Below are 27937 nucleotides of genomic sequence, written 5' to 3' on the forward strand. Positions count from 1 at the left end.
AATTTGAATAATGAACTTAACACACTGTTTGGTCACAAGAATCAATTGGAACGTGTGTGATTAACTTTAAATAACTTTTTTGTAAAGTGCCTCAAGATTAAATTTGTTGTGAATTAGCGCAATACAATTGAAATTGATTATTTAATATTTTTCTTTTCATTATGGGATATCTTCTTAGAAGCATATTTAACACATATATTTGACACTGCTGGTGAAAAAAATAAATCTGTGTTTTCAGTTTACTGACCTCGGGGCTGGCTTCTTGGAGCCAACCTTTTCTGAAGCTTTTATTGTGACAGGTCATAACCGGAAAAAGTGTCAGTGATCACTTGTAGCTGAACGCCGGGGTCCTGCGGAGCTCCGTATCCGCTCATCGACTCAGCAGAGGTAGGACGGGATCACTGGGGATACTTGACAACTTTCAGAGTCTGCTATGACATCTCGCAGGTAATACACAGTATATTTATTCATTTTATTTTTATTTCTGTTAAATCTCCTCACCCTGAGCCTCCGGGCTCCTTTTTTACGAGCCGAGTTAAGGCAGGCGGAGCCGGGAAACCTGAACTTTTTCCTGCCGCTCTCCTGGCTCCTCTAATCCACACACAGTGAAATGTATTCAGAAATATCCGCTATGTTTCAGTGGTTTTCTGATTTGCTGGCAGCAGCCGTAAACCTGACTTACTGCGCTGACAGGCGTTATTTCTCGCAGCCTGCTGTTAAGATAAACGCCTTAAACCGAGTCGGTCCGCTGATAACGCGTTCTGGGTCCGTGTGTCGCAGAAAGCCCCGGTCCGTCTGCGCCTATTGCTGCAGCATGTTTGGATTTATCGCAGTTTGTTCGGTCACTGTTACAGATTTCTAATGTCCAGCCTCTTTGCCTGGTGAGGAGCCTGGATTGCTATGGATTTTCGAAATCCAGACTCTGTCACAGAATTAATAAAATTTCTCTAAAGTTCACAAATCGTTGATTGTAATTTTAAAAAGTGTAATAACTTAAGGATACTTTACCTAAACTCAATAAATAAATGGCCACTTAAATCAGAAAATAAATAAAAATGAGACTGAATCAAATATTTTTTCTTAAATATGGATCATATGAAATCCTGAGGGTTAAGAACAATTCTTATTGTTAACAAAACAAAAAATAATAGTTATAACGTAACAGTAGGTAGCACTGTTGCCTTGCAGCAAGAAGGTTCTGGGTTCAATTCCCAGCCTGGGGTCTTTCTGCATGGAGTTTGCATATTCTCCCTGTGCATGGTGGGTTCTCTCCAGCTTCCTCCAGCTTTGGACAGTCATGTCCAAAAACATGACTGTCAGGTTAATTGGTTTCTCTAAATTCTCCTTGGGTCTGAGTGTGGGTTGTGTATCCTGTCTGTGTTGCCCTGCGACAGACTGGCAACCTGTCCAGGGTGACCCACCTCTTGCCTGGAACATTAGCTGGAGATAGGCACCAGCAACCCTCCTGGACAAGGATGAACAGAAAATGGATGGATGGATATAACAGAACATACTTTTATTTTTATTTTTATTTTTTAAATATACAACACAGACAAGTTTTTTTTTTGCTGTTCTTTGGTTTCTGAGTTATTTCTCTCCTGTGCTTTTTGTTTACCAAAAATATTTCCAAAAGGGCAAATTTGTCTTTTCTGCAAGAGGTAAAAGTTTAGGAACGTCTGACTAAGAGGCGTTTCTTTACAGATCCATCCAAACTTATGCTCTCATGGTGTCCCTTTAAAAGTCAAACATGAAATCTTGAATTCACTTTTGCGCTGGGAATGAACCCATAACTACTTCAGTTGTTTTTAAACTGCAGTTTCCTGTATTTCTACCTTAAAATCATGAGATTGTTGTTTAAACCTGCAGCATCTATAAGACGGTCACTACCAGAGCTAACCCAAGGAATAACCAAGCTGTCGGCCCCACCAAGGGGCCTCTACTTCCTGCACAAACCGTAGAAATATGAACTTCACTGTGACATGCAAAGGGCATTTTGAACTAATTTAAAATTCTTCTCAATGTAGCGTTTTTAATACTTTGGGATATAAACAGAACTAACCAGTACTCGGGTTGGAATCATGCATCACAGTGTCGGTGTGTGCAGTGTATGTTTAATGTTTCAGGTGTGAATGATGCTTCATATTCATACCATATTTAGCCTTCAGAATGAACTTTAACATCTCTTAATGTTCACATCAGGTCTGCTTCTGTAGTAGTTGAGATCACAAGGCTTCTGGAGAATTAAGTCATGATTGGTAAAATAATAATGTCCAAAAATGGGTAAGAAACTTAACTGTTAGCAGTTGTACATAAATGAATTCATTTCCTGAAAGTTTGTAGCCCTAATGCAAAAACATATTTATATGTTCATGTTGTAAAATAAGACGATACGTTTGAGCCATTCCTATTCACAGGTCAGATTCACCTATTTGTTCATTTTCTGTGGAATGTAACTCAAAATTATCAGTGAAAAATGTGCATATTCACAGATTTTTTTCACAGTTTACCTGAAAAATTCAAAAGTAAATACAGTTGCTGAAGTGCTTTACATCTGTAGTGTGTCGGTATATGACATGCTATTGGCTGATGTTTGCAAAGCAGCCAATCCAGAAGGGCCGTGTGTTTTCCTTGGTGTAGATTGGCTGTTTCCTGAAGAGTGGAGATAACTATAGACATTAGCTTGCTGGCAGCTGGTTTCCACTTTGCAAGAAGGTTGTTTTGAAGCAAGCTGATTGGCTGACAGGTTTTAGCTTTGAGCAGTACTGCCCCCTAGATGTCTGGCATGTTTAAATCACTAAGTGGCATATTTTTGCGAGTTCATTTAAAAAATAATTGAGCTTTAAATTAGAGATGCAAGTTATTTAGTTAACCTAAAGTTGATTGATCTTATCGATCGACTAGCAATTAGAGAGAAGATGCTGTTTTAACCTGGATTTCCTGGAACAGTTAGTGAACAGAAGCACATGATATTAAGTTATATATGAAGTACTGTCTTTTTTGCAAATCCGTGGTTCAGAATTGGAGACGCGGGGCCGCATCCTTAATAGCAGATTTGCTTGTGAAAAATGGAGAGTGACGGAGATACCAGCGGCTTATGTATGTACTTTTCCAGTTTTTTAAAAAAAAACTTTTAGATGCGGCTTATAGTAAGGTGTGCTCTATAGTCCGGAAAATATGGTAGTAATAACTCCATCCTGGAGTTGTCTCCTGTCCCCCACTGCTGATTTGCACTTTAGAAAACGCAGTGTTAGCAGTCACAGAGTTTACAGTTGAAACAAACTGTCCACTGGTATAGGGGTGGAAAATGTGTTGGACATGCAGTTCTTCTATACCTGGTGGGTATAAAACCATTATAATGTGGATTCTTGTTTCTGTTGTCAGAACAAAAATTCTTGAAACTCTGGACAACATTTTCAACAAATAGAAGCTCATTAAACTTTTGCTTTTGCTCATGCTTATGAAAAGATGCTGCAAAATTCAATCTACAAAACGGTATGTTTGTAATGGAAACATATTTCTTTTAGCATAACAGCTAAAAGAAATAATGTTCCTCACAGTAGTTGGATAAAGAACTCCAGATTAAACTAAAACTAATAACCAATATGTTGGAATATCTCAGCATTAGAAGGAATAATTATTCCCTTTATACTTTTAAATGAAAGCACTTGGATCATACATTTTACATATACTGTGATAAAATGAAACTGTTTTTTTTTTATTTTTTTTTTTTATTAAAAATGTTAGAAAGTGGCCCCTACATAGCAATGAGGACATTTATGTGTTTTGTGTTTTGCTTCTTAAAGAAAGCTCAATAAAAAAGTTTTCACCTCTTATAAATAGAGCTGTGGGCTTCTGGCTGAAAGAAGAGTTTTTCCTTTCCTCAGACAGTGACGCGTTTTACTCATACATGACATATCACCTCGTTCATGACCTTTTTAAAGTAATTGTTGGAGGAGATGGAATATAGTTCAGCCTGAAACTCTCATCATAAAAATGAGTTCAGTTCAGTAGATTTTTCTGAGAATCACTGAGAACAGAAGCGCAGGTTTCCTGAGGATGCAGCACCTCAGACAGACTCTGAAGGAAACACAGAGTTCAAGTTGAAGATGTTTTTAGTTTCCATGGCTAATGGTTGGTCGGAGGATGTTCGACTGTTGCTCTGTGGCTCGCTTCGTACTTCCTGAGCTGAGATACCGCAGGGGAAGCAGACGCCGAGTCTGTCACTTTTTCAGCCTTTATGAAATTTACCTCCATGTTCTCTTCACACCAGAATGTGTCTTCTCCTTTCTTTGCTTTGTATTTTGTCACTTTATATATTCTGTAAATTAAAAATATCCACTACATTCTAGTATGGATATAATGAATACATACAGAGCAATTAGTATGTCTAACTTGATTAAGAAACTATTAATGCCACATAAAAAATATATGTGCTTGTTAATTCACAAAAATAAAACCATTTTTGGAATAGGTATTGATAAAATTACCCAATGAGGAATATTTAGTCTCAGTTTTATGATGTTTTTAATGTAACATTTCAGAGTATTGCAACAGCAGGACAGGAGGGCTATGGAGGAGATTAAAATAAAATTAAAATTTCACCAATTTTTAATCAGTGATCACAAACTAATCTCTTGTAAATTATGCAGTACAAGGATTTTCTAATAAAGTCAGCAGGATGTGGTGTTGCACATTTAAACAGATTATCTGTAAATCAGCTTTAATATGTGTTTTTTTTTAGACTTGCTCCATTAAGGTGACACCGATGTCTGGTTTCCTTTACAGTCAGACCTTCAGGCGTCTTTCTATGATACATAAACAATGTTTAATAAGCTGGCTTGTTTGGATAAATAAATGTAAAGAAAAGATCTGCTGTAGGTTGTGTATGATTCAACAGCAAATGAAAGGATTCTGAAACTTTTATCTGATTTTCACCCAAACTCCAAACAAAGTACATAAAGTAAACATGGGTTATTAAAAATCAGTTTCTAGAATAGTTTCCAGTTTTTATTTACTGATCAGTGAAAGAAAATCCTCAGTGTTTGACATGCAGATCTCTGGTCAGATCACCAAACATTTTCTGGGCCCCCCTATGGATTACAGTAGGGAGATTTAGACTCTGGTTGAACATTGTTTGTAATCTAATATTTTATTCACAATAGAACACAAATCACAGATTAAAAGTTTAAACTGAGAGAATGTATCATTTTAAGGGAAAAATATGTTGTTTCAAAATTTCATGACGTCAACAAATACCAAAAAAAGGACAAGGCCATTTTTACCACTGTGTTGCATCTCCCCTTCTTCTTACAACACTCAGACGTCTGGGGACAGAGGAGACCAGTGTCTCAAGTTTAGAAATAGGAATGCTCTCCATTCATGTCTAGTTGCCTCTAGACAACTAGACATGAATGGGAACAGCCTCTAACTGTTCAATCGTCTTGGGCCTTTTTTGTCACACCTTCCTCTTTATGATGCGCCAAATGTTCTCTATAGGTGAAAGATCTGGACTGCAGGCTGGCCATGTCAGATCCTTCTCCTACGTAGCCATGATGTTGTGATTGCTGCAGAATGTGGTCTGGCTTTATCTTGTTGAAAAATGCAGGGTCTTCCCTGAAAGAGACGACGTCTAGATGGGAGCATATGTTGTTCTAGAACCTGAACATAGCTCTCTGCTTTCATGGGGCCTTTCCAGACATGCAAGCTGCCCAGGCCACAAGCACTCATGCAACCCCATACTATCAGTGATGCAGCTTCTGAACGGAGCGTTGATAACAACTTGGGTTATCCTTGTCCTCTATGGTCCGGATGACATGGCGTCCCAGTGTTCCATAAAGAACTTCAAATTGTGACTCATCTGACCACAGAACAGTCGTCCATTTTGCCTCCCTCCATTTTAAATGACTCCTGGCCCAGTGCAAACAGCTGAGCTTGTGGAGCTTGCTTAGAAATGGCTTCCTCTTTGCACTGTAGAGTAGCGGATGGCACGGTGGATTGTGTTCACTGACAATGCTTTCTGGAAGTATTCCTGAGCCCATGCTGTCATTTCCTTGACAGTGGCATTCCTGTTTGAGGTGCAGTGACGTTTAAGGGCCCGGAGATTACAAGCATCCAGTAGAGTTTTACGGCCTTGACCCTTACACACAGCGATTGTTCCAAATTCTCTGAATCTTTTGATGATGTTATGGACGGCTGATGATGGTAACTTAAAAGTCTTTGCTATTTTACGCTGGGTAACACCATTCTGGTATTGCTGCACTATCTTTCTGCGCAACAATGGTGGAATTGGTGATCCTCTTACCATCTTGGCTTCAGAGAGACACTGACGCTCTAACAAGCTCTTTTTATACCTAATCATGTTGTCAATTGACTTAATTAGTGTTAATTGGTCTTCCAGCTGTTTGTTATATGTTCAATTTCATTTTTCCAGCCACTTATTGCTACCTGTCCAAACTTTTTTGGGATTTGTAGACACTGAAATTTTGAATCAAGATATTTTTCCTTTAAAATGTTAAATTTACTCAGATTAAACTGTTGATCTGCCATCTATGTTCTATTACGAATAAAATATTGACATTTGCCATCTCCACATCATTGCATTCAGTTTTTATTCACAATTTGTTTAGTGTCCCAACTTTTTTGGAATCCGGTTTGTATTTCCTCGTTGCCTTTATTGAATTGTTATAAACATAGAAACATTTTGTCTGGATTTGTCAGGCAGTTTTAGGCCAAAGCGCTGTGCTGACTGATTCAGATCACTTTTCTCATCTGTTGGAACTGGAGCAGATTTTCTCATCTCTTCTGACCCCATTAAAACCTCTGAATCTTCACCAAAGCTGGAGCAATCAGCTCAGGCAGTGAGATGTTCTCCTGTTCTTACCAGGAAGTTGATAGTGGCAGTCGGGTGCTAAGTGGTTACTACTTTTAAAAATACTCAGAAGCATAATCATCTTGCTGCCTGCATCCTTAATGACTGCTTCAAGTTCTTAACCTGTTTGAAAATATTACTGAGAGAAACTGGAGCAACAGCCACTTTGACTTTCTCCTTTTATTTGCATTCGCTTGGTTTGTTGTACATTTGTTTATGTGCAATAAAACAAAGCTTATGTTAGTCTACATTTGTGCAAATTTGTGGCATAACTGGAGATACAAGGAAGTCAGCGGTGGCTGGAAGTAACTAGTTTACAGCTTGATTGATGAAAATTTGATTAGACCATTGTGACGATAAGCTGTTGGTTTGTTTAAATGTGCTGTAGTGTTGCAGAGTTATCAAGTAAATTTACAATTGACTTTATTTCTGTGTTTAATAAAAACAAACATTTTAAGTCAGTTCAGCTGTTTTGCTTTATCTGATGTTTTATCAGCTGATAATAACCTCAGATATTGGTATCAATATTGAAAGTGAAAATAGAAGTGAATCGGTGCATGCCATAAAAAATGGGATTAATTACATCAAAATGTTTAACTCACTAAAATCTATGTAATTAATTAATGTGTTAAAAACCAACCCTAATTTTATTATGTTTTTATTTTATGTTTTCTATTATATACTATTTTCTTTACAAAATTAAACAGCTGTATTTCCACATGTTTGAATTTATTTAAAAAGATTAAGTCAAGCTGTGTTTTTCCGGATGACATGGCGGACCATGTGGTTGTCATTTCCACATGCGTTGTCTGTGTAGTGAAGCGGGTTGGTGATGGAGGAAGCATTGATTCCTGTCGTTGTTGTTCACTTTAGCAGCGTTTACGTCAGCCGTGCGCCAGGCGCCCCACGCTGCGATGCCACTGTGGCTCGCTTCATGATGGCTTGTTGGTTTACGTTTCTGATCCTGTGACTTGCTGCGGCCTTTCCACGCTTGGAAACCACCTCTGCTCTCTATTGTTTGAACACGGACCTCATCCGTCACTGAATCTCTGCCGACCAGCTGAGAGCGGTGAGTCAGTTTGTATGATAAGCTGCCAGGAAAACAACAGCCCAGGTGGAGGAATAAGATAGCGCTGCAAACATTTCCAGTGGTGCTCTGATCCCACTGACAGCAGCTATTTTTTCACACATTTTGCATTTGATTCATTTAGTCGAGCAGGACAGAAATGTAGGAGACAAATCATGAACTGATGGAATCTTATTTGACAAAATGTGTTTCCATCTCTTCTTCGGAAAATCCAAAAACCACAGAGCCTGCGGACATAAAAACATTTTTGGGAAATTTAGGAAGTTTTTCTGAATGTTTCTGTTTCCATCAACCGATTCTAATGCGATACTTAATAATGTTCATAAACACCTTGATGGAAACACTGATGGAGACTGAAAAGTCTTGAATCTGGAGGGGGAATAATTTCTTAGGGTTAGAGTTAGGGTTATTGTTTCTTTGTTTGAATATTAGTCACAAATATTTGAATGCAATTATGTATACAGTCCTCCCCTCTTTGTTTGGCTGACAAAACGAGGAAAAGTGAGCAAAGTGAGTTCCCACTAAGCAAACCAACTTCTCTGGAGTTGCATGTCTGTCCTTCAGGCAGGAAGCCGCCTGAACTGAAGCTCCTTTCTGCTTAAAATATGGTTAGAGGTGTTTGTTATTTATTAACCATGATGCCTGGAGACACTTTTAATCAGCGTTGCATAAGCCCTGTTTACTCCATGTAAATAGAAATGTTCTGTCCTGAGGTGCAGACTGCTTGTTTTAAATAGCAGCATTCCTGGGACTGTTTTATCCAACTTTGGAGTGAAACCGCTGCTTATGGCTGTCCTGGAGCTCTGCCTCTGTTCATGTAAATATGGCTCGGAATAATTGTTGCCTCACCAGTAGCTTGCAGTCCATAGCTTGCATGTGACCAGTATAACCTCAGCATAGGGTTTAATGGTGCGCCGCGGCTGCTAAGTATATCACCTTTTTGTCTGCAGGCCTAGACAGGCCTGCTTTAAATAGCTCAGCGGTTATATTGAACCTGAAACATTATGTAAGAGGATAGAGTGCTGGCTGGACGCAGCACAAGGCTGTTTCCCCTCAGGGGCAACAGAAACTCCCTGAGCTTCTGTCTGACCCCCAGCCTGCCCCACACACACAGGCAGTATGTCTGAAACCTACGAGCCGAGCTACTAGGGCTGGATGCAGGGCAATGAGGGCCACCTGCTGGGGGTCAAACCTTGTTCTTGAAAAAGCCAGAATCACTCCTGCTAGGGAGAAACTGATCCGATTTTAATGTCTGTGTCGGTCCATAAGCCTGTCACAATAAGCATGATAAATAAATATGAGCTTCATTCTTAATTCTTATGATAAATAAGTTTTGAAGGGCAGTAATCATAATCAGTTTTATTTATGGTTTCTGTTGTGTATAGTTTTTATTTCCATTTTAATTGTCGTTTGTTTTGGATATTTGAAATATTGTTCAGTTCCAGTGTTAAGTGTTCTTTACAAAATTAAAGTATTACTTGAAAATGGTCTCATATAATCTCATAAATCCTCAAAATCCAGTGATGTTTAATTGTTGGAACATGACAAAATGTGAGAAGCTATCTGTGGTGTTAGGTTCATGTTCATCATCTTTCAGTAGCTCTAAGATCAAAGTAGGACCATGCATGTCGACAGGTTAGTCTCTAATACGCTTCACTGACAGTGAACACAACACTCAGTACAACAGCTGCATACTCTCTCTGGATTGTTTTTATAAAACTTATACACGTTTCCTTCATAATAATATTAAAATCTGGTTTATAATACACACAACCTTTCCAAAGTTTTAGCTGAAAAGACTTTGTTTCCCTGTTTCTTTCTCCAGTTAATCATTGACTGAAGTAACACAGAGTAGAGGCACATTTGTTCTCCCTGCAAGGCACAGTGAGGTTCATCAGTGCAGATCTTAGCAAAATTTCATAGAAAAACTTCCAAGAAGGTTATATAAGTGACTTTTAAAGAAAGTTCATGATTCAAAAAGAAATGCTTTATTTTGTTGCCCTTTCAGAAGAAAAGTCAGAATTTGAATAAAAGCTAAAATTACACCACGGTGCAAGAAAGTAGCAGGGGAATTACTCTCGGTCTGCTGCAGAAGCTCTTTGGACCTAAATTTATTCAGAGAAAACTGTAAAGATGTTGCAAAGCAAATGGAACAGTTCAACATTATACTGGATTTACCAAATTGCTACAAAGAAAACTTCATATTTATACGTTTTCTGTTATAATACTTTGTATCAACTATGTGCCTGGATTTCTAAGGCAGCTGATGTGTTTTGATCTGACCTTACTCCTCTAGCGTCAAAGTGTGCAGAGAGGAGACAGGGATTTAAAGATTTAACTTAAGAAAAACCAAAAACCTGAAAAAAATTAAAGTTCAGTAAAATCTACACGAGTAAGACAAGAACCACATGGCGCAGAACAGAAAAACTAAATATATTTATCCAGGAGAGTTGATGACTGTAGCAGGTGGTTGATAAGAAACTGGGTCCAGCTGTGAGGGAAGGCCAGTAACTGGAGATGAAATGGGAGAAATGTCTGATAGAAAACACAGGGAACATGAGAAACCGGAGCAGCCTGGACCCCTAAGGATTATGGAAGACCAGACATTATTAATATGGTTTACACATTAATGAATATTAATGAATATTTGACAAGCTAAAATAGGCAGCTATAAGAGTTTTAGAAACTGGGTTTCTGTCGTCCAGAATGAACAACAATGGACCTGGTACAGAACCTTTAGCAACACCACGTATAATCCTCTACAAATTAGATTTAAAATTAATCTCTAAGTCAAGTGTGTGCTGTATTTTAATCTTTTTGTAGCTTAAAATATAGAATAGTCCACATGTAGAATTTCAGTGCTCAGTTGAATTAATGCCATCATTGTTCTGACTGTTCTGGAGTCATGTTGGCATTCCTTTAATATGTTTGTTTTTCTGTGAAGCCAGAAACTTTTTTTAAAAAAACTTCTGTTACTTTTTATGTCTGTTGCAAACTTTTTTTTTCCAAAAAAAGAAAAAAAAGAAAAATCAAAACAAAAGAAAATAGAAATCAAACTTGATTTGGATGATATACAACTAAAGCTAAGTTTAGCAGAATTAAACTTGGTAAATCTGTACAATCCTTTGTGTGCAGCAAAGCTTCCCTAACACAATCTGTAAAACTAATAGCCTAATGGCGTTCTGCTGAATTGGCTGGATTAACTTGCCGCAACCTCACTATGATCCGATGTAACTACAACATTCGTAATCTCCACCCGCAGGGTGCCAGCTGGCGTATTAAGCCTGAAGTGGAGCTAGTGGGGCTCTATCACCTCGGCCCGGCCCTTGTTACAGCAACAGATGGCTTTACTGTCACAGAGCGTGTCTGTAGGTTAAGGCTTCCCTGGAGGGTCTGACCAACGGGACCTCAGACCCGTTGGTCAGCGACCTCAGCGTCCCACCTCTGTCCCGTTGATATGATGTGGGACACTATCCCGTTGGTCTGAGGTGGGACACTGTCCCGTTGGTCTGAGGTGGGACACTGTCCCATTGATCTGAGGTGGGACACTGTCCCGTTGGTCTGAGGTGGGATTCTGTCCCATTGGTCTGAGGTAGGACTCTGTCCCGTTGGTCCCATTGGTCTGAGGTGGGACACTGTCCCATTGGTCTGAGGTGGGACTCTGTCCCGTTGATCTGAGGTGGGACTCTGTCCCGTTGATCTGAGGTGGGACTCTGTCCCGTTGGTACCATTGGTCTGAGGTGGGACTCTGTCCTGTTGGTTCCATTGGTCTGAGGTGGGACACTGTCCCATTAATCTGGAATGGGATGATGTCCCATTGGTCTGAAGTGGGACACTGTCCCGTTGGTCTGAGGTGGGACTCTATCCGGTTGATCTGAGGTGGGACTCTGTCCCATTGATCTGAGGTGGGACACTGTCCCGTTGATCTGGGATGGGACGCTGTCCCGTTGATCTGGGATGGGACGCTGTCCCGTTGATCTGGGATGGGACGCTGTCCCGTTGATCTGGGATGGGACGCTGTCCCGTTGATCTGGGATGGGATGCTGTCCTGTTGATCTGGGATGGGACGATGTCCCATTGATCTGGGATGGGATGCCGTCCCGTTGATCTGGGATGGGACTCTGTCCCATTGATCTGAAGTGGGACACTGTCCCATTGGTGCCATTGGTTTGAGGTGGGACTCTGTCCCGTTGGTGACATTGGTCTGAGGTGGGACACTGTCCCATTGGTCTGAGGTGGGACTCTATCTGGTTGATCTGAGGTGGGACACTGTCCCGTTGATCTGGGATGGGACGCTGTTCCATTGATCTGGGATGGGACAATGTCCCATTGATCTGAGGTGGGACACTGTCCCATTGGTGCCATTGGTCTGAGGTGGGACTGTGTCCTGTTGGTCACATTGGTCTGAGGTGGGACTGTGTCCCGTTAGTCACATTGGTCTGAGGTGGGACACTGTCCCGTTGGTCTGAGATGGGACTCTGTCCCGTTGGTCTGAGGTGGGACACTGTCCCATTGGTTTGAGGTGGGACACTGTCCCGTTGATCTCGGATGGGACTCTGTCCCGTTGATCTGAGGTGGAACACGGTCCTGTTGATCTGAGGTGGGACACGGTCCCATTGGTCTGAGGTGGGACACGGTCCCATTGGTGCCATTGCTCTGAGGTGGGACTCTGTCCCATTGATCTGCTATGGGACGCTGTCCTGTTGATCTGGGATGGGACGATGTCCCATTGATCTGGGATGGGACGATGTCCCATTGATCTGGGATGGGACGATGTCCCATTGATCTGAGGTGGGACACTGTCCCATTGGTGCCATTGGTCTGAGGTGTGACACTGTTCCATTGGTGCCATTGGTCTGAGGTGGGACTCTGTCCCATTGGTGCCATTGGTCTGAGGTGTGACTCTGTCCCGTTGGTCACATTGGTCTGAGGTGGGACACTGTCCCATTGGTCTTAGGTGGGACTCTATCTGGTTGATCTGAGGTGGGACACTGTCCCGTTGATCTGGGATGGGACGCTGTTCCATTGATCTGGGATGGGATGCTGTCCTGTTGATCTGTGATGGGACAATATCCCATTGATCTGGGATTGGACGATGTCCCATTGATCTGAGGTGGGACATTGTCCCATTGGTCTGAGGTGGGACTCTATCTGGTTGATCTCAGGTGGGACACTCTCCCGTTGATCTGGGATGGGACACTGTCCTATTGGTGCCATTGGTCTGAGGTGGGACTCTGTCCCGTTGGTCACATTGGTCTGAGGTGGGACACTGTCCCGTTGGTCTGAGGTGGGACTCTGCCCCTTGGTCTGAGGTGGGACTATGTCCCGTTGGTGCCATTGGTCTGAGGTGGGACTCTGTCCCATTGGTCTGAGGTGCGACTCTATCTGGTTGATCTGAGGTGGGACACTGTCCCGTTGAGCTAGGATGGGACGCTGTTCCATTGATCTGGGATGGGATGCTGTCCTGTTGATCTGGGATGGGACGATGTCCCATTGATCTGAGGTGGGACACTGTCCCATTGGTGCCATTGGTCTGAGGTGGGACTGTGTCCCGTTGGTCACATTGGTCTGAGGTGGGACTGTGTCCCGTTGGTCACATTGGTCTGAGGTGGGACTGTGTCCCATTGGTCACATTGGTCTGAGGTGGGATTCTGTCCCTTTGGTCTGAGGTAGGACTCTGTCCTGTTGGTCTGAGGTGGGACTCTGTCCCATTGGTCCCATTGGTCTGAGGTGGGACACTGTCCCGTCGGTCTGAGGTGGGACTCTGTCCCGTTGATCTGAGGTGGGACTCTGTCCTATTGGTCCCATTGGTCTGAGGTGGGACTGTGTCCCGTTGGTCACATTGGTCTGAGGTGGGACTGTGTCCCGTTGGTCACATTGGTCTGAGGTGGGACACTGTCCCGTTGGTCTGAGATGGGACTCTGTCCCGTTGGTCTGAGGTGGGACTGTCCCGTTGGTCTGAGGTGGGACACTGTCCGATTGGTTTGAGGTGGGACACTGTTCCGTTGATCTGGGATCGGATGCTGTCCTGTTGATCTCGGATGGGACTCTGTCCCGTTGATCTGGGATGGGACGCTGTCCCGTTGATCTGGGATGGGATGCTGTCCCATTGATCTGAGGTGGGACACGGTCCCATTGGTGCCATTGGTCTGAGGTGGGAAACTGTCCCGTTGGTCTGAGGTGGGACACTGTCCCGTTGGTCTGAGGTGGGACACTGTCCCGTTGGTCTGAGGTGGGACTCTGTCCCGTTGGACTGAGGTGGGACTCTGTCCCGTTGGTGCCATTGGTCTGAGGTGGGACTCTGTCCCGTTGGTCACATTGGTCTGAGGTGGGACTATGTCCCGTTGGTGCCATTGGTCTGACGTAGGACTCTGTCCCATTGGTCTGAAGTGGGACTGTATCTGGTTGATCTGAAGTGGGACACTGTCCCGTTGATCTGGGATGGGATGCTGTTCCATTGATCTGGGATGGGATGCTGTCCTGTTGATCTGGGATGGGACGATGTCCCATTGATCTGGGATGGGACGATGTTCCATTGATCTGGGATGGCATGCTGTCCCGTTTGTCTGAGATGGGACTCTGTCCCGTTGGTCTGAGGTGGGACTCTGTCCCGTTGGTCTGAGGTGGGACACTGTCCAATTGGTTTTGAGGTGGGACACTGTCCTGTTGATCTGGGATGGGATGCTGTCCTGTTGATCTGGGATGGGATGCTGTCCCGTTGATCTGGGATGGGACTCTGTCCCATTGATCTGAGGTGGGACACAGTCCCATTGGTGCCATTGGTCTGAGTTGGTAACTCTGTCCCGTTGGTCACATTGGTCTGAGGTGGAACACTGTCCCGTTGGTCTGAGGTGGGACACTGTCCCGTTGGTCTGAGGTGGGACTCTGTCCCGTTGGTCTGAGGTGGGACTCTGTCCCGTTGGTGCCATCGGTCTGGGATGGGACTCTGTCCCATTGATCTGAGGTGGGACGCTGACCCGTTGATCTGAGGTGGGACGCTGTCCCGTTGATCTGGGATGGGACGCTGTCCTGTTGATCTGGGATGGGACGCTGTCTCGTTGATCTGGGATGGTACGCTGTCCCGTTGATCTGGGATGGGACGCTGTCCCGTTGATCTGAGGTGGGATGCTGTCCCGTTGATCTGAGGTGGGACCCTGTCCCGTTGATCTGAGGTGGGATGCTGTCCCCTTGATCTGGGATGGGATGCTGTCCCCTTGATCTGGGATGGGATGCTGTCCCGTTGATCTGGGATGGGACGCTGTCCCGTTGATCTGGGATGGGACGCTGTCCTGTTGATCTGGGATGGGACGATGTCCCATTGATCTGGGATGGGATGCTGTCCTATTGATCTGGGATGGGACTCTGTCCCTTTGGTCTGAGGTGGGACTCTGTCCCGTTGGTCTGAGGTGGGACACTGTCCCGTTGGTCTGAGGTGGGACTCTGTCCCGTTGGTCTGAGGTGGGACTCTGTCCCGTTGGTGCCATTTGTCTGAGGTGTGACTCTGTCCCGTTGGTCACATTGGTCTGAGGTGGGACACTGTCCCGTTGATCTGAGGTTGGACACTGTCCCGTTGATCTGAGGTGGGACCCTGTCCCGTTGATCTGAGGTTGGACCCTGTCCCGTTGATCTGGGATGGGACGCTGTCCCGTTGATCTGGGATGGGACGCTGTCCTGTTGATCTGGGATGGGACGATGTCCCATTGATCTGGGATGCGATGCTGTCCTATTGATCTGGGATGGGACTCTGTCCCATTGGTCTGAGGTGGGACTCTGTCCCGTTGGTCTGAGGTGGGACACTGTCCCGTTGGTCTGAGGTGGGACTCTGTCCCGTTGGTCTGAGGTGGGACTCTGTCCCGTTGGTGCCATTTGTCTGAGGTGTGACTCTGTCCCGTTGGTCACATTGGTCTGAGGTGGGACACTGTCCCGTTGATCTGAGGTTGGACACTGTCCCGTTGATCTGAGGTGGGACCCTGTCCCGTTGATCTGAGGTTGGACCCTGTCCCGTTGATCTGAGGTGGGACGCTATCCCATTGATCTGGGATGGGATGCTGTCCCCTTGATCTGGGATGGGATGCTGTCCCATTGGTCTGGGATGGGACTCTGTCCTGTTCATCTGGGATGGGACTCTGTCCCATTGATCTGAGGTGAGACTCTGTCCCATTGATCTGAGGTGGGACACTGTCCCATTGATCTGGGATGGGATGCTGTCCCATTGGTCTGGGATAGGACTCTGTCCCGTTGATCTGGGATGGGATGCTGTCCCGTTGATCTCGGATGGGACTCTGTCCCGTTGATCTGAGGTGGAACACTGTCCCATTGGTCTGAGGTGGGACACGGTCCCATTCGTCTGAGGTGGGACTCTGTCCCGTTGGTTTGAGGTGGGACTCTGTCCCATTGGTGCCATTGGTCTGAGGTGGGACACTGTCCCATTGATCTGAGGTGGGACACTGTCCCGTTGATCTGGGATGGGACGCTGTCCCGTTGATCTGGGATGGGACGCTGTACCGTTGATCTGGGATGGGACGCTGTCCCGTTGATCTGGGATGGGATGCTGTCCCGTTGATCTGGGATGGGACGATGTCCCGTTGATCTGGGATGGGATGCTGTCCCGTTGATCTGGGATGGGACTCTGTCCCGTTGATCTGGGATGGGACTCTGTCCCGTTGATCTAGGATCTAGGATGGGACGCTGTCCCGTTGCTCTGGGATGGCATGCTGTCCTGTTGATCTGGGATGGGATGCTGTCCCCTTGATCTGGGATGGGATGCTGTCCCATTTGTCTGGGATGGGACTCTGTCCTGTTGATCTGGGATGGGACTCTGTCCCGTTGATCTGAGGTGGGACCCTGTCCCGTTGATCTGAGGTGGGATGCTGTCCCGTTGATCTGGGATGGGACGCTGTCTCGTTGATCTGGGATGAAATGCTGTCCCCTTGATCTGGGATAGGATGCTGTCCCCTTAATCTGGGATGGGATGCTGTCCCATTGGTCTGGGATGGGACTCTGTCCCATTGGTCTGGGATGGGACTCTGTCCCATTGATCTGAGGTGAGACTCTGTCCCATTGATCTGAGGTGAGACCCTTTCCCATTGATCTGGGATGGGATGCTGTCCCATTGGTCTGGGATGGGACGCTGTCCCGTTGATCTGGGATGGGATGCTGTCCCGTTGATCTGGGATGGGACTCTGTCCCATTGGTGCCATTGGTCTGAGGTGGGACACTGTCCCATTGATCTGAGGTGGGACACTGTCCCGTTGATCTGCGATGGGACGCTGTCCCGTTGATCTGGGATGGGACGCTGTCCCGTTGATCTGGGATGGGACGCTGTCCCGTTGATCTGGGATGGGACGCTGTCCCGTTGATCTGGGATGGGACGATGTCCCGTTGATCTGCGATGGGATGCTGTCCCATTGATCTGGGATGGGACTCTGTCCCGTTGATCTGAGGTTGGACACTGTCCCGTTGATCTGAGGTGGGACCCTGTCCCGTTGATCTGAGGTTGGACCCTGTCCCGTTGATCTGAGGTGGGACGCTATCCCATTGATCTGGGATGGGATGCTGTCCCCTTGATCTGGGATGGGATGCTGTCCCATTGGTCTGGGATGGGACTCTGTCCTGTTCATCTGGGATGGGACTCTGTCCCATTGATCTGAGGTGAGACTCTGTCCCATTGATCTGAGGTGGGACACTGTCCCATTGATCTGGGATGGGATGCTGTCCCATTGGTCTGGGATAGGACTCTGTCCCGTTGATCTGGGATGGGATGCTGTCCCGTTGATCTCGGATGGGACTCTGTCCCGTTGATCTGAGGTGGAACACTGTCCCATTGGTCTGAGGTGGGACACGGTCCCATTCGTCTGAGGTGGGACTCTGTCCCGTTGGTTTGAGGTGGGACTCTGTCCCATTGGTGCCATTGGTCTGAGGTGGGACACTGTCCCATTGATCTGAGGTGGGACACTGTCCCGTTGATCTGGGATGGGACGCTGTCCCGTTGATCTGGGATGGGACGCTGTACCGTTGATCTGGGATGGGACGCTGTCCCGTTGATCTGGGATGGGATGCTGTCCCGTTGATCTGGGATGGGACGATGTCCCGTTGATCTGGGATGGGATGCTGTCCCGTTGATCTGGGATGGGACTCTGTCCCGTTGATCTGGGATGGGACTCTGTCCCGTTGATCTAGGATCTAGGATGGGACGCTGTCCCGTTGCTCTGGGATGGCATGCTGTCCTGTTGATCTGGGATGGGATGCTGTCCCCTTGATCTGGGATGGGATGCTGTCCCATTTGTCTGGGATGGGACTCTGTCCTGTTGATCTGGGATGGGACTCTGTCCCGTTGATCTGAGGTGAGACTCTGTCCCATTGATCTGAGGTGAGACCCTTTCCCATTGATCTGGGATGGGATGCTGTCCCATTGGTCTGGGATGGGACGCTGTCCCGTTGATCTGGGATGGGATGCTGTCCCGTTGATCTGGGATGGGACTCTGTCCCATTGGTGCCATTGGTCTGAGGTGGGACACTGTCCCATTGATCTGAGGTGGGACACTGTCCCGTTGATCTGCGATGGGACGCTGTCCCGTTGATCTGGGATGGGACGCTGTCCCGTTGATCTGGGATGGGACGCTGTCCCGTTGATCTGGGATGGGATGCTGTCCCGTTGATCTGGGATGGGACGATGTCCCGTTGATCTGGGATGGGATGCTGTCCCATTGATCTGGGATGGGACTCTGTCCCATTGGTCTGAGGTGGGACTCTGTCCCGTTGGTCACATTGGTCTGAGGTGGGACACTGTCCCGTTTGTTCTGAGGTGGGACACTGTCCCGTTGGTCTGAGGTGGGACTCTGTCCCATTGGTGCCATTGGTCTGAGGTGGGACTCTGTCCTGTTGGTCACATTGGTCTGAGGTGGGACACTTTCCCGTTGGTCTGAGGTGGGACTCTGTCCCATTGGTCTGAGGTGGGACTCTGTCCCGTTGGTCACATTGGTCTGAGGTGGGACACTGTCCCTTTTATCTGAGGTGGGACACTGTCCCGTTGATCTGGGATGGGACGCTGTCCCGTTGATCTGGGATGGGACACTGTCCCATTGATCTGAGGTGGGACACTGTCCCATTGGTGCCATTGGTCTGAGGTGGGACTCTGTCCTGTTGGTCACATTGGTCTGAGGTGGGACCCTGTCCCGTTGGTCTGAGGTGGGACTCTGTCCCGTTGGTCTGAGGTGGGACTCTGTCCCGTTGGTGCCATTGGTCTGAGGTGGGACTCTGTCCCGTTGGTCCCATTGATCTGGGATGGGATTCTGTCCCGTCGATCTGGGATGGGACGCTGTCCCGTTGATCTGGGATGGGACGCTGTCCCGTTGATCTGGGATGGGACGCTGTCCCGTTGATCTGGGATGGGACGCTGTCCCGTTGATCTGGGATGGGACGATGTCCCGTTGATCTGGGATGGGATGCTGTCCCATTGATCTGGGATGGGACTCTGTCCCGTTGATCTGAGGTTGGACACTGTCCCGTTGATCTGAGGTGGGACCCTGTCCCGTTGATCTGAGGTTGGACCCTGTCCCGTTGATCTGAGGTGGGACGCTATCCCATTGATCTGGGATGGGATGCTGTCCCCTTGATCTGGGATGGGATGCTGTCCCATTGGTCTGGGATGGGACTCTGTCCTGTTCATCTGGGATGGGACTCTGTCCCATTGATCTGAGGTGAGACTCTGTCCCATTGATCTGAGGTGGGACACTGTCCCATTGATCTGGGATGGGATGCTGTCCCATTGGTCTGGGATAGGACTCTGTCCCGTTGATCTGGGATGGGATGCTGTCCCGTTGATCTCGGATGGGACTCTGTCCCGTTGATCTGAGGTGGAACACTGTCCCATTGGTCTGAGGTGGGACACGGTCCCATTCGTCTGAGGTGGGACTCTGTCCCGTTGGTTTGAGGTGGGACTCTGTCCCATTGGTGCCATTGGTCTGAGGTGGGACACTGTCCCATTGATCTGAGGTGGGACACTGTCCCGTTGATCTGGGATGGGACGCTGTCCCGTTGATCTGGGATGGGACGCTGTACCGTTGATCTGGGATGGGACGCTGTCCCGTTGATCTGGGATGGGATGCTGTCCCGTTGATCTGGGATGGGACGATGTCCCGTTGATCTGGGATGGGATGCTGTCCCGTTGATCTGGGATGGGACTCTGTCCCGTTGATCTGGGATGGGACTCTGTCCCGTTGATCTAGGATCTAGGATGGGACGCTGTCCCGTTGCTCTGGGATGGCATGCTGTCCTGTTGATCTGGGATGGGATGCTGTCCCCTTGATCTGGGATGGGATGCTGTCCCATTTGTCTGGGATGGGACTCTGTCCTGTTGATCTGGGATGGGACTCTGTCCCGTTGATCTGAGGTGAGACTCTGTCCCATTGATCTGAGGTGAGACCCTTTCCCATTGATCTGGGATGGGATGCTGTCCCATTGGTCTGGGATGGGACGCTGTCCCGTTGATCTGGGATGGGATGCTGTCCCGTTGATCTGGGATGGGACTCTGTCCCATTGGTGCCATTGGTCTGAGGTGGGACACTGTCCCATTGATCTGAGGTGGGACACTGTCCCGTTGATCTGCGATGGGACGCTGTCCCGTTGATCTGGGATGGGACGCTGTCCCGTTGATCTGGGATGGGACGCTGTCCCGTTGATCTGGGATGGGATGCTGTCCCGTTGATCTGGGATGGGACGATGTCCCGTTGATCTGGGATGGGATGCTGTCCCATTGATCTGGGATGGGACTCTGTCCCATTGGTCTGAGGTGGGACTCTGTCCCGTTGGTCACATTGGTCTGAGGTGGGACACTGTCCCGTTTGTTCTGAGGTGGGACACTGTCCCGTTGGTCTGAGGTGGGACTCTGTCCCATTGGTGCCATTGGTCTGAGGTGGGACTCTGTCCTGTTGGTCACATTGGTCTGAGGTGGGACACTTTCCCGTTGGTCTGAGGTGGGACTCTGTCCCATTGGTCTGAGGTGGGACTCTGTCCCGTTGGTCACATTGGTCTGAGGTGGGACACTGTCCCTTTTATCTGAGGTGGGACACTGTCCCGTTGATCTGGGATGGGACGCTGTCCCGTTGATCTGGGATGGGACACTGTCCCATTGATCTGAGGTGGGACACTGTCCCATTGGTGCCATTGGTCTGAGGTGGGACTCTGTCCTGTTGGTCACATTGGTCTGAGGTGGGACCCTGTCCCGTTGGTCTGAGGTGGGACTCTGTCCCGTTGGTCTGAGGTGGGACTCTGTCCCGTTGGTGCCATTGGTCTGAGGTGGGACTCTGTCCCGTTGGTCCCATTGATCTGGGATGGGATTCTGTCCCGTCGATCTGGGATGGGACGCTGTCCCATTGATCTGGGATGGGACGCTGTCTCGTTGATCTGGGATGGTACGCTGTCCCGTTGATCTGTGATGGGACTCTGTCCCGTTGATCTAGGATCTAGGATGGGACGCTGTCCCGTTGCTCTGGGATGGCATGCTGTCCCGTTGATCTGGGATGGCATGCTGTCCCGTTGATCTGGGATGGGATGCTGTCCCCTTGATCTGGGATAGGATGCTGTCCCATTTGTCTGGGATGGGACTCTGTCCTGTTTATCTGGGATGGGACTCTGTCCCATTGATCTGAAGTTAGACTCTGTCCCATTGATCTGAGGTGGGACCCTTTCCCATTGATCTGGGATGGGACCCTGTCCCGTTGATCTGAGGTGGGATGCTGTCCCGTTGATCTGGGATGGGACGCTGTCTCGTTGATCTGGGATGAAATGCTGTCCCCTTGATCTGGGATGGGATGCTGTCCCCTTAATCTGGGATGGGATGCTGTCCCATTTGTCTGGGATGGGACTCTGTCCCATTGATCTGAGGTGAGACTCTGTCCCATTGATCTGAGGTGGGACCCTTTCCCATTGATCTGGGATGGGATGCTGTCCCATTGGTCTGGGATAGGACTCTGTCCCGTTGATCTGGGATGGGATGCTGTCCCGTTGATCTCGGATGCGACTCTGTCCCGTTGATCAGAGGTGGAACACTGTCCCATTGGTCTGAGGTGGGATTCTGTCCCGTTGGTCTGAGGAGGGATTCTGTCCCATTGGTCCCATTGGTCTCAGGTGGGACACTGTCCTGTTGGTCTGTTGTGGGACAGAGGACAGAGGCAAGGAGGGCGGCCGGCCGGCAGCGCTGCTGGTATCAGGCCTATTCATGCTCATCCAAGTCCCAGATTAAACGGCCTCCGCCCCTCGCCAGCTCTGCACACTCTCTGTGTTTGTAATGCTCTGACAACCCATCTCCCCTCACTGTCTCTGTCTAACCCAGTAACACTCTCCTCATCCCCTCTGCGTCTCCATATCTGCCTCCTGGTGTAACATCGCTGGATTACTGCGTTTGCTGCAACCAGAGGCCCGGTGAGGCAGGCTGAGACGGAGCCGTTCTGCTGAGCAGAGTCACCAACTGCTGCACTGCTGGTCAATCTGCTCTATTTTGCTGAACACCTGCTTGTGCCGAAGAGTCTGTGCACACATAGTTCCTGCTCCTAGTGTTTTGTGTTGCTCTTAGAGTCAGTGAAGGATTTGCAAAGTGTTCTCCAGTGTTTGAGTTGCTTATATGAATTTTTTGCATAACTTATTTGAAGGAATATGGATGTTGGAGGCTCCTGGCCTGGTGTTTGAGTCTGATTTCATCCCGTCTCTGTTGTGTTTATTAATTCGACGAGCGACAACAGCACTGTGATAAAGGATTAGAAATGGATTACAGACACAAGGCCCGTTTTTATCCCACTGTTTTGTATTTTTCTGTATGAATCAGGATTAAAAGCAAGACGCAACTAATCTGTCCACCAGCTGACGTCCATCACCCATCGACGGCTTTTCAGTAGACTGACCTACAGGCATTGGCCAATTTGTTTGGAAATATGAAAAAAATATTCCTAGAAGTATAACATGTTCTCAGTTGAATCAGAAACATGAAGCTGAAGAGGAAACAAAAAGTTTAGGTTATAATTATTCAGATTTAATGACATTACATAAATGTCATCTAATGTCATCTTACATGTAAGATAACTTCAATGTTTAATTGGGATTATAAATGTCTAGCTCATTTCCTAAAGATGAGGTCAGATTTCTTCATGAGGCACTCAGAGGCTGCTTCCTGTATGTATCTAAATAATGATTAGATAAGAGTTTAAACAGGAGGAAATGAAGAACATTTCATAGAGCATGAAGTCCTGACATGTCACTGTGATGCTTCCAGATATAAAACATGCAGGGCAGTTATTCTGGTGAACTTCACGATGATGAAATGCTTAAAAACTAAACGAACATTCATGTTCACCACATTGTGTCTTTCTGTTTTCTTGTAATCAGTAATTCGAGCTGCTCTGTGATGTCGACCTCATCAGCTAGAAACAAATTTGATTTTTAATTAAAAAATTACAGTTGGTCGCTCCATCTGGATTGTGCTGTGGAAGTTGAGGTGAAAATGTTGCAGATTTGTTCTCCATATGTTTATGTAGGCCTGTCTAAATAAGCAAACAAATTAATCAGATGATAAATTAAAACAAGTTCAATCCATTTTCTATCTTTGTAACAAAACCTGGATGATAAAAGTCTTCAGTCTGCTGCTTTGGCTTCACTCTGGCCTTTTTATTTCATTCCAGGCCGACGTTTATGTGATTGTATTTTATTATTCTTACATTTCCTGCTGCCTGAGGATCAGCAGGGAGGGGCTTGGTTTCACCCCATGCTGAGGATAAGGGGTCGGATGCAGTCTGCGTTAACTGCCTGGGCCGGTGAGGTCTGCTGGTAGAGAGCTTGTACAGCTTTAGCTTTATTTTACTCAGGTTAGACCCAGACTGTATGTACATCCAGTTGTCCAGTCATGCCTTGTAAATCGGTGTAAGAATGGAAGAATCTTTAGGACTGTGTTGTTTCAGTGTTGTTGTGTTGAGTGCGTTTCTTCCCTTAGCGGTTCTCCTGTCTCCCTCTGTCAGAATCCAAACTGCTCAGCCTGATAGATGAACCCTTCCTGTCACTCTAGATCTACATGCTGGATGGAAAACAGTGACAGTTTCTTCTGTGTAAACCCACACAGCGTTTATCTTTTGATCTCAAACAATATATTTCACATTTACCCGGTGAGGATACTGCAAATAAATTCCAACTGAAACTGGAATTTATTTGTAGTAAATTCTAGTTTCAATTGATGAGGACTGAGTCAACGTTGTATGGGGAGAGCCTTACTTAAAACACATTGATGCGTACATTTCCAAACAATCTCAAGTGGTTAGACACTTTTTGGCACAGCTGTCATTTTATTCTCATTACGACAGCTGTGTGTATTTGTCCCACTGGCCCATGCAGACAGAAGATCTAGTCTTTTTTGTTAGCAAGAGAAAGTCTGGTTGTCATGTCGGTGGCAATTCGAGTAACCCACATGCAAGAACACAGACAGGAGAACCAATAAAGTTTAACAGGTTTATTATGAGCAGGAGGGAAACTGGTTCAAGCGGCGGGCAGCAGCACCAAGAAAAAAAGGGAGATGATGAGATTGAGGTTGTAGGAAATTAGTGTTGTTTCAGAGAGGAAAAGAGGAACTTACGGGTGTAGTAGTATATGTGAAACCTTTGGAGGGAGCCAGAGGTTCTGGGCTTCCGTTTCTTTGGTTACGGAGGCGTTTGCCAGGAGACGTCGAGTCCTTGACAGAAGCAAGGAGCAGCAGCTTGATTTGAGCTGGTGTGGTGGCGTTGGGGGACGGACAGGTCGGCCAGAGCTTGGAGAGCGACTAAGCGGACGGTTTGCCAATTTGAGTGAGGTTTGGAGAAGGTTTGAACTGTCAGATTGCAGTGGAGACTCGGGCATCTGGCGAGTGACTATCGCCAGCGTCATGAGGGGCAAACGGGGAACGGAGGTCCAGATCCAGATACTCGGGTAGGTCCTACAAGAACAGAGATCAGAGAATCAGATTACTCGGGGATCCAAGCAAGGAAGACACAGCAATCAACGAGTGGACGAGGCCAAGAGAGTACCATCACTAGTCAACAATCTGGTGTCGAAGTGTTGGCAAACTGCTTCTCTTAAGCCGCAGGTAAGGACGTGATTGCCGACCGGTGTGTAGATGACGTCAAAGGTCTGTAACATTTAAATGTAAGCATTTAAGGAGCTGGGAAGTTTACATTGTAAAAGTTCAAAGAACAATATTCATGGTTATATTGTTTCATTACCATAGCAACAATCTGAATCTATGAGTGTCATGAGTGGTGGAGGTGAGGTGAGTGAGAACACAGGCAGGACCCAGGTTGTAGCTGAAAAGTAGATATTTAATGAAGATAATCAGCTCAAACAGTCCAGATGACAGGCGGCACGGCAGAGAGGAAGCTAAGGCTCAGCACCAGTAGCAACTGTATCTAAAACCTGACTCACGAGAGCCAACGCCGACACAGGACTTTCAGTTCGACTGTGATGACCAACTAACTCACGACCGTGACATACCAACGACTTACAAACGACTAGGACCCGACAAGAGACAAAGACAACAGGTGGGGTTAAATACACAGGGAGACAATCACGGGGAAACAAGGAACAGGTCACACTAATCAACGGGTAGACAGGACAACACAGAGACTTCTACAGAGCACAGACCTAATTAAACACAGAAAACCCAAAATAAACACACAGAACTCAAATCACGACAATGAGTTTAATCTTTGACATTGAGCTCTGTTTGTTTCCAAATACAAATTAGTAAACTGCAGTTATAACTGATTGCTTTTTAGGTTGGCCAATTAAACTACTCCCACTTGGCCAGGTTTCACTAAATGTAACACAGAAGCTGTTAGAGGTGCTGATGTTTTTAGCAGTCAAATTCCTCAGTCAAATGCCGCTCAAGGCCTCTTACAGCCATGATGAGTTAAATCCGCTGCACTGCGCGCAGAGATGCGCAATAAACGGGAGGTTTAATGTAATACTGCTAATGTGGCTTTAGTAGCTCTTCCATTTTGTGTCTGTTGAGTTTTTAATAAGGGCCACATAAACTGTTTTGACTGCTGGAGTTTTAAGGGATGAGTTTCTCAGATCTCCTCGCGGCCACATGCATTATTAACTCTGGCTGACTAAGTGGACAAAGCATTTGGTATGGTTTGATGCTTCGTGTAACCGGAAAAACAATAATAGAAATAATAAAATAATATAAAACCAGGGTGATGCGTGACTACAAGGCGAGCACGAAAGCTTCTCACCGGCCTGAACCTGCATGATGAAGGGGGGGTCATGACCCCCCTCAATCTTGGAAAAGTCTAGAATTGTCCCCCCCAAAGAAATCATGAAAGAAACCCTTGTATTTAAACAATAGCAATATAAAAAAAGGCAATAGAAACAAAGAACAAAGTAAATCTGCTAAGTAAATTCAGCTAAGAAAAAAATTATAAATTTTTAGGTCCCCCCCACTACTGTTAGAACAATGGTTAAGTCCAAAGTGTAGGAGGAGGAGGAGGAGGAGCAACACAGGCTCTGTTATAGCCGCTGAAGTGAAGAGCTAGCTGTTGCTGTGGCTATGCAGCACAAACAAAAAACCTCATGTAAGTAAACACTTTAAGCAAAAGACATGTAACACGTTTTATTTACTTTCACTGCTCATTAGGAAGAAACACATTGACAATAAAAATCATTCCACAATTCGTTATTTCATTACTTTGGCTGAATGATGATAAACTGCCACCTTATGCCTTGGAAATCAAAACTAGCAAAACTGGCTACATTGCTTTCATACACTTAGCTCCTATTTCTGTCAAAGGTAGCCAATATTTCAATTATATTTAACTCTCTAGCTCTCACTTTAATAAGAAGAGTTTGAAACGGGAGGGAGCGGCTGAGCGTTACCACTAGCCGACAGCTCAGTATGGGAGCCGAGAGCAGAGGGGCTATTGCAGCTGACAGGAAAACAAAAATAAAGTATCTCTTTATTTCTTATCTTCAACGTAGAGCCTTTAAAACCACAAAATAAAATCTGAATATTTTTCTAGAAAACTCTGGTGCTAACCTTTAAGTTTAAGTTATGATACTTACCAAATATTAAATTCCTACATATGTATAGGTTCTCAGCCCCCCCACCAAAAAAAAGTTTAAAACAACTTAAATTCTAATTTAAGTAACATGTATTGAGAACCACTGCAATAAATCAATATTTATGAGGAATTTTATTACTTATTAAAACTTATTTTAGTCAGAGCCTTAAATTTTTGTAAAGGTGTAGCAGAGAATAGATCTGTGACTCTGAACCAAACTATATCTAAGCAACATTTGAATCTTAGTTTGACTTCTATGGGTCTCAACAGGTTGTTTACTGAGAAAAACTTTTGTCATTCATTGCTACTTACTAGTCATTTTTGATGGTGCAGCTTGAACACACACACACAAAAATTAAACCACATTTTACTGTAACTTTGCCAACCCCTCTACTCCCCCCCGCAACCCACCCAAAAAAAAATGCTCTTAAAAAATGTCCCTGTTTATGGTACCCCCCAATAATGAGATGGGATTTACGCCCTTGGTTAGCGCTGGTTCGTTAACCACTAATGCACTGACCAACCAGGACCACATTCATAAACTTTACAGCATAGACAGATACAGAGCCATACGCTGGGTAGTGTGTTGAGATGTAAACGCCCCACATAATTCTTTGTTCACAAAGTTAAATCATTCTCACTGCTCGCTCAACGCACACGTCTGAGTTCGTGACTACAAGTTATTCCTGTGGTTCACATAGAGCTGCGCAACCAGAGCTAATGCAGTGGGGTTTAAACTCTTAACTCAATGCAGAGTTCTGCAAAGAAACATAATTCCTCACAGGGGGTTGATGTTAATATCCATACATGTCAGCCTGTGTCCAGTTTGAGTGAAAGGAGGTGCAAGCGAACCGTGCTGAGGTAAACTAGAGATCAAACAGCGGCAGCGCGTGAGGCAACGTTTATAAT

General features: G+C 46.2%; 1 protein-coding gene across 2 annotated transcripts in view; it reads left to right on the top strand.

The window, feature by feature from the left end:
* The first annotated feature begins 315 nt into the window (after positions 1-315).
* ptpn11b (protein tyrosine phosphatase non-receptor type 11b) overlaps positions 316-27937 on the top strand; it is a 63955-nt gene continuing 36333 nt past the window's right edge. For both annotated transcript variants that reach the window (XM_088006851.1, XM_088006850.1), the window contains exon 1: positions 316-447. In XM_088006851.1, the coding sequence (XP_087862977.1) occupies positions 434-447 (14 nt within the window). In that variant the 5' untranslated portion in view covers positions 316-433. The remainder of the gene's footprint in view (positions 448-27937) is intronic.

This window comes from Poecilia mexicana, unplaced genomic scaffold, assembly GCF_051168715.1.
Source record: "Poecilia mexicana isolate PSO_F unplaced genomic scaffold, ASM5116871v1 scaffold_7, whole genome shotgun sequence".
NCBI classification, from domain to species: Eukaryota; Metazoa; Chordata; class Actinopteri; order Cyprinodontiformes; family Poeciliidae; genus Poecilia; species Poecilia mexicana.